This window comes from Macaca fascicularis, chromosome 5 (assembly GCF_037993035.2).
Source record: "Macaca fascicularis isolate 582-1 chromosome 5, T2T-MFA8v1.1".
NCBI classification, from domain to species: Eukaryota; Metazoa; Chordata; class Mammalia; order Primates; family Cercopithecidae; genus Macaca; species Macaca fascicularis.
Genome location: NC_088379.1, coordinates 80,804,570 through 80,819,953, shown reverse-complemented (window position 1 = coordinate 80,819,953; position 15,384 = coordinate 80,804,570). Strand labels below are relative to the sequence as shown.

The following is a 15,384-nucleotide window of genomic DNA, read 5'->3' as shown; positions in this document are numbered from 1 at the left end:
CAAAACTCTTAAAAGATTCAATTACTAAACACTTAAAGAAACATAAATCTTTCAGAGTCAATATCAGTATCACTGTGAGTTTTTAGGCAGATGTGACAGAAAAGAAGATGTCAAAATTACAACAGGATGTTATACATGCAAAATAATCTCATTAAATCAAAGCTATATTAGAAGTTGTCATATGACATATTGTGCAAATTACAGTGCATATTTGTGCTTCATTTCATTCAATAAATATTTTTAGAATACAATAGGCCAAGCATTGTGCTAGAAGCATATAAACAGGACAAAATGACACAGTCTAAGCTTTTGATAGATTTACATTATAATTTGCCTGATAAAACATGTCATATGACACATAACAGGTCATATTTTTTAACATCTCATAGGAAAAATATTTTAAGGTCTAAAAGAGGAAATAACCTCAAAATTGTTAGTTGAAACGTAAAATGGTATAGCCACTCTGAAAAACAGTTTAGCAATTTCTTTAAAAAATAAACACACACTTACCATACAAACCAGCAATTACACTCTCATGCATTTAACTCAGAGAAGTAAAAATTTACAACTCCATAAAAACTTGTACATGAATATTCATAGTAGCTTTATTTTTAAAGCCCCCAAACTGGAAACAACCTACATGTTCAATAATAGACAAATGATTAAACAAACTGTGGTATATATATACCATGGAATACTACTCAACAATATAAAGGAACTGATTGATATATGATATAAAAAGAACTATGGATACATGAAACAACCTTGATAGATCTCAAGGGTATTTAAGGGGAAAAATGTCAACCTCAAAAGGTCACTTAATGTATGATTCCATTTATATAACAATCTTGAAATGGCAAAATTATTAAGACAGAAAACAGATTAATGGTTTCCATGAGGTAGGTAGGGATGATAAAAATACAGTATGTCAGATGGTAATAAGCGTTATCAAAAAAATAAAACAGTCTAAAAAAATAAAACAGAGGGCCCAATTGGGGAAGGAGATTATTGCTATTTTACATAGGTTGGTGAGAAAGGCTGCTCTGAAGGAGGTACAAGAGTGAGCCAAGTGGATATTTGAAGCAGAGAGGACAGAAGAGTAAGGTCCGTGGCTGGAGTGTGCACAGTGCATTTCAGAGGGCTCAGTGTGGCTTAATGAGGGAGAATAGAGGAGCAGGAGATACTGTTAAAACATTGGGAAAAAGAGGAGAGTTGATCATAAGTGGTCTTCTAGGCAACTGTATGGATTTTGACTTTTTTGCTGACTGACCTAGGGAAGTCACTGAAAAGTTTGCAGCACAGGGTTTATACCAGTGCCCAAAACAGTGACTGCAAATAGTAGGTGTTCAGCAAATAGTTGTTCAAAGGATGGCATGTTTTGGCTTATATTTTTAAAAAAGTATCACCGTGGCTGCTGAAAGAAGAATGAAATGTGTTAAGGCAGGAGTCTGAAGAAACAGTATTGATGTGAGAGCAAATCAGTACAATTTCCATTAAGAGCAATTTGGCAATAATTTGGCAATATCTGTCAAAATTATCAATATATATATAACTTTTGATTCAGGAATTCTACTTCTATGAATACATCCTACAGATATAATCACACATGTGCGAAATAATGTATCTGGAAGGCTTCTGTGTAATAGCAATAGATTTTAAACAACTTCAATGGCCACTGAGAGATGAGTTAGAGAAACTATAGAACACCCTTACAATAGAATACCATGCAACCATAAAAATTTAATAGAAAGTTCTTTACATGCTGATATAAAACAGTCTCCAAGATTATATTAAATGCAAAACCAAGGCAGATTCCAGTGCTATGATTTGTATTTTAAAAGGTAATAGGAAAAAATATGTATTTGTGTGTGTGTGGATATGTATATCTTTGTAGGAGCACTCAAGAAACAGTAGCATCAGTCATCTCCAGGAAGAATAGCAGGGTGAAGGGGCTAGGGATGGGTTGGGGCCAGGATGGAGGGAAAACATTTCACTGTATGTAATTTTGAAACTTTTGGATTTTGAACTATGTGACTAAAAAATGAATAACATTGAAATTTTCTTTAATATTTTAAAAATAGATTATTTATATACCTTAGTTAGGAAGGGGGAAAGAAACATGAGACTCAAAGTTACAAAGATGTAGGTTTAAGACCACTTCCAGCATTAGTAGGGGTATAACATTAGAAAAGCCACATAACCTTTTGAGCCTCGGTTTCTTAACTGGTGAATGGAATTGTTGTAGAGTAGGCTAACTCTTAATCAAAGTTCATCTTTCCACTGTGCATCACATTCCATCCTTTCTCCTCTACTCAATTATGTGGCTCATATTAGTTCGCTACAGATGCCATAACAAACATCACAGATAGGTGCCCTAAACAACAGAAATTTATTTCCTTACAATTCTGGAGTCTAGAAGTCCGAGATCAAGGTATCAACAGGGGTGTTTTTCTAAGTCTCTGTCTCCTTGGCCTGTAGGTGGCCATGTGTCTCCCCATGATCTTTCCTCTGTGTATATCTGTGCCCTTATCTCATAAGGATGGTAATGAGACACCAATCTCATTGAATTATGGCCCACCTAATGACCTCATGTAGCCATCATTAACCTCCTTAATGACCCTATCTCCAAATACAGTTCCATTTTGAGGTACTGGGGGTTAGGACTTCAACATATGACATCAGGAGGATCACAATTCAGCCCATAACAAAGTATCGGCAACTCTGCTCTTTTTTCCCAATGTCATCAATTTCTTTAATCTCTGTTGGACCATTTTCATCAGCGTACAAATTTGCTTTTATTTCTTTTATCTTAAAAAAAAAAAAATCTCTGACTCTACTTCTCCCTTCAGCAACCACCCTATTTTCTGGGTCTCCTTTACAACGTAAGTATTCCAAAGAGTTGTCCATATTCACTGTCTCAAATTCCTCTTTTATTCTCTTACACTCACTCCAACAAAGCTTTTGCCCCTTCACTCCACTGAAGCTGCTATTGTATTTGTCACCAGTAAACTCTATGTCACAAATACAGTGGTCAAAACTCAGTCGTCATCTTAACTTGTCCTATTAGCATTATTGATACACTTTTACTTGGCTTTAAAGACACATATTCTATTAGTTTTCCTCCTAATTCATTGGTTGCTCTTTCTCAATTTCCATTTCTGGGTTCTTTCTTCTTCCCCTCTATGGAACATCAGTTCTCGATCTTGTTTCATTCTCTACCTATACTCAATCCCTTAGTGATATCATTGTCTCATAGCTTTGAATAGTGTCTACATTCCAATAGCTCTTGCATTTTTGCCTTGGATGTTCAATAGATGTGTTAAATTCAGCATGCCCCAAAGTGAACTTATGTTCTTCCCTTAAAAACTGGCTCACACATAGCCTCCCCTATTCCAGCTGACTTTAACTCCAATCCCTCTAGCTGCTGAAGTCAAGTAATCTTTGACACCGTTTTTTTCCTTATATCTCACATCTAATCCTCCAGAGAATCCCTAGGCATAATCTGCTACATATATACACACACACACACACACACGCATGTGTGTATGTGTATATATATATACACATGCATATGTGTGTGTGTATATATGAGTGTATATATATATACACATACACACATACATATATACATACATATTCTGATCTCTTTTTACCTCCTTCACCACTACCATCCTGGTTCAAGCTTTCATCACCTCTCACTTAGATTACTCTAAAAGCCTCCTAACAGGCGTCCATGCTCCCAGTCTTGCTCCCTTCTTCAGTATCTTCTTGATAGGATAGACAGTGTGATCCTTTAAAAATGTATGATAGATCATTTCACTCCTCTGCTGAACACACTCCAATGGCTCTACATTTCATTCAGGGTTAAAACCTAAGTGCTTAAAATACCCTAAGACTCTTCAGGACCTACCACTACATTTTCCTCTCTTGCTCATTTTGTTCTTTAAACATTCCAGACTCACTCCTCCTTTAGAGACTGCTCTAACTCTTCCCTCTCTCTGGAAAGCTCTTCCCCCAGATAGCCACTTGGTTATCTCCTCACTACTTTAAGATCAATGAGCCTCTTCCCTGACATCTCTATTTAATACTTCTTACATGCACATGTGTGTGCACACACATACACACACTCTATCTGACTCCCTTAACGACTGTATGGTTACTTACACACACACACACACACACGTGCATGCACGCATGCACACAATCTGACTGACTTAACCACTATATGATTTTTTTTTTTCAGTCTCATCGACTCCCTTAAACTACTGTAATATTACTTGTTTCCATAGACCTAGTCTTCTAACATACTCTATCATTCATCTAGCTTTGTATGTACCTATCTATCAATCATGTTTACTATTTATTGGCTGTCTCCTCCAGCTAAACTGTAAGCTCTGTAAGGGAAATGAATCATTGTCTGCTTTGTTCACTGGTATATGTCAAACACTCAGAACAGTGTCTGGCACTCAGTAAGTATTCAAAAACTATTTGTTAAGTGAATGAATACAAGCACCAGTACTATTGTTTCTATCACTTCTACCACCACCATTCGTATTAGAAATATACAAACAGTAAACAATTACAAGTCTTCACCAGTTTTCCAAATCACTAACGACATCTATAAGACTACTTCTACAATCTCCTTTTATCACATGAGGTCACAAAATTTCACAAGCAGAGAGTTGAAAGAGAAAAGAGTAAGTTATCATTACATTCCTTTTAACTTGTGCTCACCAAACGCACAATTATCAGCCCATTTCCTTATTAAGTATCTTCTAATTGGTAGTAATCTTTTCAGGGCATCTTAGTCTACCTTGTGTTGTTATGAAGGAATATCTGAGGCTGGGAAATTTATCAAGAAAAGAGGTTTATTTTGCTCATGGTTCTGCAGGTTGTACAAGATGCATGGCGCCAGCATCTGCTTGGCTTCTGGTGAGGGCCTCATGCTGCTTCCACTCATGGTGGAAGGTGAAGGGGAGCCAGTGTGTGCAGAGATCACATTGTGAGAGAGGAAGCAAGAGAGTCTGAGGAGAGGTGTCGGCCTGTTTTTAACAAGCAGCTCTAGAAGGACGTATTAGAGCAAGTACTTACTGCCCTTACCCACTTAGGGAGGGCATTAGTCTTATTCATGAGGTATCTGCCCTCATGCCTCAAACAAACACCTTCCATTAGGGACCACCTTCAACACTGGGGATCAAATTTCATCATGAGGTTTGGAGGGGTCAAACATCCAAACCATAGCAGAGGGTTTTTGTCCTTAATTTTTTAAAGATTATTTATGGGTAAGAGGTATGTGAAAGTTTATAAAATACTGGAAAAGACACTGAATTGAACCTCATTCCAGTTCAGTGGACACGGAAAATATGAAGGAAAAACTGATTTAGAATTCTCATAAATACCAATAAATAATGGTATAAGCAAACTAAAAGGAAATCAGAACAGACATCAGGAAACTGATGAAGAAACAATAATAATAATAGCACTCTGTTGCTTGTCATGTTAGTAATCTTAGCCTTCACTTCTGCTAATTGTTACTCATGTGTTAGTTAAGAGATCAGGAATTAAATTGCCAATATTTACTACCTGGTTGAACTTGGGCAACTTGCCTCAGTTCCCCCATCTCTTCAATGTAGGATAATAATAGCAACTACTTACTAGGGCTTCTAAGAAGAATAAATACCTTGTTTATAATAGTGTCTGGCACCTGGTGATGGTCCTGAGGACATTAATCAGAAGTACCATCATAGTTATGAAATGCTAAATAAATTATACAAACAAAAAATAAATGTGTACACATACATGTGTGCATATGTGAATGAAGGGATAGAAATGGTTTCATAATGTGATTATTTAATTAGCCATAAGAACCACTTCCTATTCATGCTAGCTAGCAAAATTACATTACCTTTATTAAATTAGGTGTTGAAAGGTCATTAGGACTATATTACAAATTCTTATTATTAAAAAGTTGCTTTTATAACTATTCCAACAAAGCATATTGTGAGAATAAAATCTAGATGAGGAAAGAATGAACAGACACATAAGGCTCCCTATGGAATCAGCCCAAACCCAGTAAGTGTTCAAGATTATAGAAACTGAATTTCTGGCTTTACTTCAGCATTATTCTGTGTCCTGAAAATTTGCTTTCTTTTTAAGTATTTTTCAGTATCTCTTTTGTAGTGAATATAAGATATAACCAATGCTACAAGTAAATTGTAAAAAATGGTTTGCAAGTTTTCATTAAAATCTCATGACTATGTAAATACTCAGAACTTTTGCATAAATAATCACCACTACCCCCGAACGATGTTTTCAAATGAATCATGCAAATCCACAGCTGAGAGATTAAGTGTAAAAAAGACAGATATCCACCTCTGGCACAACTTCAAATGCGTCGATGGAGACAGAAAAATGTCAAACACAAAGATTACATGAAGCACTGCAGCTCGCATGGACAGGGAAGAAACTACCAATACTTTCTGTATGGTAAAATATTTAACACACTCCAGCTTTCATGCACTTTAAAGAGGACTGTCCTGTAGAAAGTCAGGACCAGTGGCTTTATGGATCTGCAACGGGGACTCCTATGCTGTTAACAAACCTAGTCAAAGAGCTGTACTTCCAAATGCTGATGTACTGCTAAGGAGATTGGGGCTTCTCTCTGGTCTTATTCCTCTTTTTGACTCTTTGACTCTCTTTGATTCAAAGAGCAACTCAGAGTTTTCAGAATGATATTCTCATTTGATCTTAGTTGATCTTTTAAATTCTAGATAGTGAAGGGTTCCAGTAGATTCTAGTTAACAGTACATGTGTGAAGTTTAAAATGTATCTACTGATATAGAGGAAATTACTCATGGAAGAAATATCTTTGAGGCATAACACACAGTCTGGCTGTACTGAGATAGTTGTTTCAACTGGAAAATAATGCAGTAGGTAGTGCTTTTAATCAGAACTTTAAAAACCACTGGGTGAAGTTAAAAGATATAATGGTAGAGAAAAACCTCATTTGCAACAACAATGGAAAAAAGAGATAATACTTGGAAATAAACTCCAAATGTTTCAAACTATAGGAGCAAAACTTTAATAAAACACTCTTGCAAAACACAAATGTAGACTTGAACAAATGGAAAGACATTCCTGGTTCTTGATTAGGATGTCTCAACATCATCAAAAGATGTTTGTACTCACTAAGTCAATCTATAAATTTTGTGACATCCCAATAAAAAAAGCCAATAAGCTTTTTCTCCCCTGGGAAATAAACAAATGAACTTTACTACACATGAATTTTCACATGAAACAATAGCCAAACCAGAATATCAAGAAAAACAATGAAAAGAAAGAGTTGTAAGGAGATGACAGCCACATCAGATATTAAAACATACCACAAAATCTGCATAAGTAAAATGGTGTGGTCCTGGAACATGAATACACATGTAAATCAATGAAACAGAACAGCAAGTCCAGCAAAAGACCTGACCATAGGTGGAAATCATTCTAGTATATGATACAGACGCAACTCAAAATGCTGGGGCAGCAAAGAACATTTTAATAAATGCTGTTGGGACAATTGGAAAGCCATTTCCAAAAGATAAATTTTGATCCATTCCTCATGTCATCCATAAGCACTAACTTCAAATAGATCAGATTTTTAATAAGTAAAAGTATACAATTAATTTTTGATGGATAAATTCCTCTATAATTCCTCTATAATCTGGGTGTAGAAAAGACCTTCTATGACTAAAAATCTAGATGCAATTTTTAAATATTGACATATTTGACTAAAAAAAATTGAATGGCAAAAACACCATAAGCAAAATGATAGGACAAATAAATTAGAAGAAAATATTTGCAAATAATATAAAGAACTAATATTCATAATTTATAAAGAACTTTTAAAAGTTGATGAAAGGAGACCAAAAGTACTCTAGAAAATGGGCAAAAGACATGAATAGAAAATGCAAAAGATATAAAATTACATTAAAATATGATAATATGTTCAATTTTACTTAAAAGGAAAATTCATATTAAAATTAAATTGAAAACAATTTCTCATCCATCAGTTTGACAAAAAAGGACAAAAGCTGTTGGTGAGGCTGAAGGAAAACAGGCCAATTTTTATACATGATTTTCAGGAAGGCAAAAGGGTGTAGATCTTATGTAGGGGAATTTCACAATGTCTAACAAAAATATAGGAACCGGCTTGAAGGAGCTCTTACTTGACAAATGTAAAATGATAGGGTACCCAAATTAATTGATTACAATTCATTGAATTAAGAATCCATGAGTCTATACTGATAATAAATAAATACATACATACATAGGCAGACAGCTGGGGAGAAGGAAAGGCTCTTCCTTCTAGTAAAATGTCAACTGATGAGTGCAGGGAGTAATGGAATTGAAAATCACCCTTTACAACCATCACTGTAAGATTGTTTGAGGCAAGAATCAATGGGGAAAGGTTTGATGAGGAGCAGGGTATTTGTATGGTCTCAAAGAAAATGACCATACATTGCTTATTTCTTGCAAGGAAGAACATAATAACTATATTGTAAGTCAATGTCTTGACTGGGTGATCAAAATTAACATAACTGAAGGGAGATGATTAGCAAAGCACTCTGGATATAATACCCCAAGAAGGCTACAAGCTCACTTATGTAGTATTATGGGTGAGTAGGGGTTGGGAGTATGAACTGAATCTAAACAAATAAATGGATGGAGAATTATGGGAGCCAAGTTTTTCACTGTTGGTGTGGAAGTGTGCAGATAAACAAGGACATAAGGCTATAATCCATCTATTCATGCAGAATGCTCCACCTGGTAATGGATTAGAGTTGGAGACATTAGTATAAACAAATGTTTAGCTTAATCTGGATATAGAATGTTTCATAAAAATATTTATAGATATCTATATTTTCATGGTTTATATATATATAATATATAAATATATATGTTTTCTTGCTCTGTCAACTAAGAGGATGTAGAAGGACAATGACATTCCAGTAGCAATGAGCATATCTAGTACCAGATCTTGATTTTCAATATCCTCCAGTGAAAGGAAGCAGGGTTCCCTGAAGAAATAGCTGATTCTAGGACTAAAGTAGGAAATATACAAGATGAGTCTGGGTCTTGTAGTTCCACAAAGTAAGGAAGTAAAAAAACCAAAACCAAACAAACAAAAAGGCACAGCGTAGGGGATGGGAGAAAAGAAAAAAAAAAAAAATCCCATAAGGGTTGACAACACAGATGCCACTGAAAGAGCTCACAATGGCCAAAGCTAGAACAATATGAGCAAAAAAAAAAAAAAAAGACATATTGGATTATAAGCCAAAATACAAAATAAATATGTGTCAGTCCATACTGATATAAATAAATAATTGATTAAGTAAATAAAGGGAGAAGAGAAAAATATCTTGTGCAGAAGAATTCCTAATAATTCTGCCGAGGTTTTATATATGTTAGGTATGTATATTACCTTCAAGGAGGTGAAGCATAACTCCTTATTTATTAAGTGTGGGCTACTTCCTGAAGAGTTCAGTATGGAAGCGGGCGTAGCGGGGAAGAGTAATTGTACAGTAGAGAAACCTGAAAAATGCTTCTTTAACCAGGTGATAAAGGTCAACATCATGTCAATGGTATATACTCTTGATACGATCTAATGAAAATGACACTTTACCTCTGCAGTCTTCCTCCCCAAAATTTATACCACCAATCTAATAATGAGAAAAACATCAGACTCATCCCAGCTAAGAGCATACAAAATGTTAAATAGTGTTCCTCAATACTGTCACGGTCACCAAAAATAAGGAAAGTCTAAGAAACTGCCATAGCCAAGAGAAGCCATGATGAGTGAATGTAATATGGCATCCTGGATGGAATCCTGGAACAATATAAGGATATTAGGTAGAAACTAAGGAAATCTTTAAAAAGTCCACACTTTAGTTAATAATACTTTATTGTTACTTGTAAATGTACCATACTAACGTAAGATGTAAATAATAAGAAAAACTGGATACAGGGTATATGGAAACTCTGTATTAGCTTTGAATTATTCTGTACTTTTAAAACCATTCTAAAACAAAAAAGTTTATTTAAACCAAAAACAAAATCCATGTCAGCTGAACAGCATGTGCTAATCATTGCTGCAGAATATCATCACAAACCACAGATGATCTGACATTTCCTCACAGTTCAATTCTCCACGGCTCATGGGGTCATATCGCACAGCCTAATTAAGAGATTTTGTAGTAAAAAAAGAATTAGAGAGTAGCTGGCAAGATAGCTGAATAGGAACAGCTCCCATCTGCAGGTCCCAGTGAGATCAATGCAAAATGAAGGTGATTTTTGCATTTCCAACTGAGGTACCCGGCTCATGTCACTGGGACTGGTCAGACAGTGGGTGCAGCTCACAAAGGGTAAGCTGAAGCAGAGTGGGGCATCGCTTCACCCCAGCAGTGCAAGAGGTCAGGGAACTCCCTCTCCTAGCCAAAGGAAGGCGTGAGGGACTGTGCCGTGAGGCATGGTGCACTCCGGTCCAGATACTATGCTTTTCCCACATTCTTCACAACCTGCAGACCAGGAGATTCCCTCTGGTGCCTATGCCACCAGTGCCCTGGGTTTGAAGCACAAAACTGGGTGGCTGTTTGGGCAGACACTGAGTTAGCTGCATACCCCAGTGGCACCTGGAATGTCAGCAAGACAGAGTCATTCACTCCCCTGGAAAGTGAGCTGAAGCTAGTGAGCCAAGTGGTCTAGCTCAGTGGATCCCACGCCCATGGAGCCCAGCAAGCTAAGATCCACTGACTTGAAATTCTTGCTGCCAGCATAGCAGTCTGAAGTCAACCTGGGATGCTCGAGTTTGGTGGGGGGAGGGGCGTCCACCATTTCTAAGGCTTGAAGAGGTGGTTTTCCCCTAACAGTGTAAACAAAGCTGCTGGGAAGTTCAAACAAGGTGGCGCCCACCACAGCTCCGCAAAGCCACTGTAATCAGATTGCATCTCTAGATTTCTTCCTCTCTGGGCATGGCATGTCTGAAAGAAAGGCAGCAGCCCCAGTCAGGGGCTTATAGACAGTGCACCTAGGGGAAGCAGCGGCTGTGGACGCAGCTTCAGCAGACTTAAATGTCCCTGCCGGCAGTCTCTGAAGAGAGCAGCAGATGTCCCAGCCAGCGCTCGTGCTCTGCTAAGGGACAAACTGCCTCCTTAATTGGGTCCCGGACCCCCCACCTCCCGCCTCCTGACTGGGAGATACCTCTCAGCAGAGGTCGACAGACACCTCATACAGGAGAGCTCTGGCTGGCATCTGGCTGGTGCCCCTCTGGGACGAAGCTTCTAGAGGAAGGAACAGGCAGCAATATTTGCTGTTCTGCAGCCTGCACTGGTGACACCTAGTCAAACAGGGTCTGGAGTGGACCTCTAGCAAACACCAGCAGACCTGCAGCAGAGGGGCCTGACTGTTAGAAGGAAAACAAACAAACAGAAAGGAATAGCATCAACATCAACAAAAAGGATGTCCACACAAAAACCCCATCTGAAGGTCACCAACATCAAAGACCAAAGGTAGATAAATCCATGAAGATGAGGAAAAAACAGCACAAACAGGCTGAAAATTCCAAAAACTAGGACACCTCTTCACCTCTAAAGGGTCAGAACTGCTTGCCAGCAAGGGAACAAAAATGGACGGAGAATGAGTTTGACGAATTGACAGAAGCTGGCTTCAGAAGGTGAGTAATAAGAAACTCCTCTGAGCTAAAGGAGCATGTTCTAACCCAATGCAAGGAACCTAAGAACCTTGAAAAAAGGTTAGAGGAATTGCTAACTAGAATAACTAGTTTAGAATGAACATAAATGACCTGATAGAGCTGAAAAACACAGCACGAGAACTTCGTGAAGCATACACAAGTATCAATAGCCAAATTGATCAAGTGGAAGAAAGGATATCAGAGATTGAAGATCAACTTAATGAAATAAACAGTGAAGACAAGATTAGAGAGAAGAGAATGAAAAGAAATAAACAAAGCCTCCAAGGAATACAGGACTATGTGCAAAGAGCAAACCTACATTTGATTGGTGTACCTGAAAGTGATGGAGAGAATGGAACCAAGTTGGAAAACATTCTTCATAATACAAGCCAGAAGAGAGTGGGGGCCAATATTCAACATTCTTAAAGAAAAGAATTTTCAACCCAGAGTTTCATATTCAGCCAAACTAAGCTTTATAAGCAAAGGAGAAATAAAATCCTTTACAGACAAGCAAATGCTGAGAGATTTTGTCACCACCAGGCCTGCCTTACAAGAGCTCCTGAAGTAAGCACTAAACATGGAAAGGAAAAACTGGTACCATCCACTGCAAAAACATACCAAATTGTAAATACCATTGACACTATGAAGAAATTGCATCAAGTAACGGGCAAAATAACCAGCTAGCATCAATAATGACAGGATTAAATTCCCACATAACAATATTAACCTTAAAACATAAATGGGCTAAATGCCCCAATTAAAAGACACAGACTAGCAAATTGGATAAAGAGTCAAGACCCATCGGTGTGCTGTATTCAGGAGATCCATCTCATGTGCAAAGATACTCATAGGCTCAAAATAAAGAGATGGAGGAATATTTACTAAGCAAATGGAAAGCAAAAAAAAAAAGCAAGGTTTGCAACCCTAGCCCTTGATTAAACAGACTTTAAACCAACAAAGATCAAAAAAGAAAAGAAAGGCATTACATAATGGTAAAGGGATCAATGAAATAAGAAGAGTTAACTATCCTAAATATATATGCACCCAATACAGAAGCACCCAGATTCATAAAACAAGTTCTTAGAGACTTACAAAGAGACTTAGATGCCCACACAATAATAGTGGGAGACTTTAATACCCCACTGTCAATATTACATAGATGAATGAGACAGAAAATTAACTAGAATATTCAGGTCTTGAACTCAGTTCTGGACCAAGTGGACCTAATAGATATCTACAGAACTCTCCATCCCAAATCAACAGAATACACATTCTTCACAGCACCGCGTCGCACTTATTCTAAAATTGACCACATAATTGGAAGTAAAATATTCCTCAGCAAATGCAAAAGAATGGAAATCATAACAAACAGTCTTTCAGACCACAGTGCAATCAAACTAGAACTCAGGATTAAGAAACTCACTCAAAACCACACAACTATATGGAAGCTGAACAACCTGCTCCTGAGTGACTACTGGGTAAATTATGAAATTAAGGCAGAAATAAATAAGTTACTTGAAACCAATGAGAACAAAGACACAATGTACCAGAATCAATGGGACACAACTAAAGCAGTGTTTAGAGTGAAATTTATAACACTATATGCCCACAGGAGAAAGTGGGAAAGATCTAAAATCGACATCCTAACATCACCATTAAAAGAACTAAAGAAGCAAGAGCAAACAAATTCAAAAGCTAAAAGAAGACAAGAAATAACTAAGATTAGAGCAGAAGTGAAGGAGATATAGTACATGAAAAACCCGTCAAAAAAATCAATGAATCCAGGAGATGGTTTTTTAAAAAGATTAACAAAATAGATAGGTGACTAGCCAGACAAATAAAGAAGAGAGAAGAATCAAATAGACACAATAAAAATGATAAAAGGAATATCACCACTGATCCCACAGAAATACAAACTACCATCAGAGAATACTATAAACACCTCTATGCAAATAAACTAGAAAATCTAGAAGAAATGGATAAATTCCTGGACACATACACCCTCCCAAGACTAAATCAGGAAGAAGGTGAATCCCTGAATAGACCAATAACAAGTTCTGAAATTGAGGCAGTAATTAATAGCCTACCAAACAAAAAAAGCCCAGGACAAGAAGGATTCACAGCCGAATTCTATCAGATACAAAGAGGAGCTGGTACCAGTCCTTCTGAAATTATTCCAAACAACAGAAAAGAGGGACTCCCCTCTAACTCACTTGATGAGGTCAGCATCATCCTGATACCAAAACCTGGCAGAGACACAAGAAAAAAAGAAAATTTCAGGCCAATATCCCTCATGTACATTGATGAGAAAATCCTCAATAAAACACTGACAAAGCGAATCCAGCAGCATATTGAAAAGCTATATGATCAAGCCATGATCAAGTCGGCTTCATACCTGGGATGCAAGGTTGGTTCAATATATGCAAAGCAATAAATGTAATCCATCACATAAACAGAACCAATGACAAAAACCACAATTCAACACCCCTTCATGCTAAAAACTCTCCATAAACTAGGTAACAATGGAACGTATCTCAAAATAATAAGAGCTATTTATGACAAACCCACAGCCAATATCATACTGAATGGCCAAAAACTGGAAGCATTCCCTTTGAAAACTGGCACAAGACAGGGATGCCTTCTCTCACCACTCCTATTCAACATAGTGTTGGAAGTTCTGGCCAGGGCAATCAGTCAAGAGAAATAGATAAATAGGAAGAGAGGAAGTCAAATTGTCCCTGTTTGCAGATGTCATGATTGTATATTTAGAAAACCCCATTGTCTCAGCCCAAAATCTCCGTAAGCTGATAAGGAACTTCAGCAAAGTCTCAGGATATAAAATCAATGTGCAAAAATCACAAGCATTCCTATACAACATAATAAGACAAACAGAGAACCAAATCATGAGTGAACTCCCATTCACAACTGCTACAAAGAGAATAAAATACCTAGGAATCCAACTCACAAAGGATGTGAAGGACCTCTTCAAGGAGAACTACAAACCACTGCTCAAGGAAGTAAGAGAGGACACAAACAAATGGGAAAACATTCCATGCTTATGAATAGGAAGAATCAATATCGTGAAAATGGCCATACTGTCCAAAGTAATTTATAGCTTCAATGCTATACCCATCAAGCTATCAATGACTTTCTTCACAGATTTAGAAAAAAATACTGTAAATCTCACATGGAACCATAAAAGAGCCTGTACAGCCAAGACAATCCTAAGCAAAGAAAAACAAATTTGGAGGCATCACGCTACCTGACTTCAAACTATACTACAAGGCTACAGTAACCAAAACAGCAAGGTACAGATACCAAAACAGATATATAGACCAATGGAACAGAACAGAACAGAGGCCTCAGAAATAATGCCACACATTTACAACCATCTGATCTTTAACAAATCTGACAAAAACAAGCATTGGGGAAAGAATTCCGTATTTAATAAATGGTGTTGGGAAAACTGGCTAGCCATGTGTAGAAAACTGAAACTGGATTCCTTCCTTACACCTTATACAAAAATTAACTCAAGATGGATTAAAAAATTAAATGTAAGACCTAATACCATAAAAACCCTAGAGGAAAACTTAGGCAATAGTATTCAGGACATAGGCACGGGCAAAGACTTCATGACTAAAACACAA

General features: G+C 37.1%; 1 protein-coding gene across 5 annotated transcripts in view; it reads right to left on the bottom strand.

The window, feature by feature from the left end:
- SCFD2 (sec1 family domain containing 2) overlaps positions 1–15,384 on the bottom strand; it is a 510,081-nt gene that overhangs the window by 227,213 nt on the left and 267,484 nt on the right. For 3 of the 5 annotated variants that reach the window (XM_045392615.2, XM_065545208.1, XM_045392616.3), the window contains exon 6: positions 13,951–13,983. The exons of the other annotated variants lie outside the window; for them this stretch is intronic. In XM_045392615.2, coding sequence (XP_045248550.2) covers positions 13,951–13,983 — 33 coding nt within the window. The remainder of the gene's footprint in view (positions 1–13,950; positions 13,984–15,384) is intronic. 5 annotated transcript variants of the gene reach the window in all.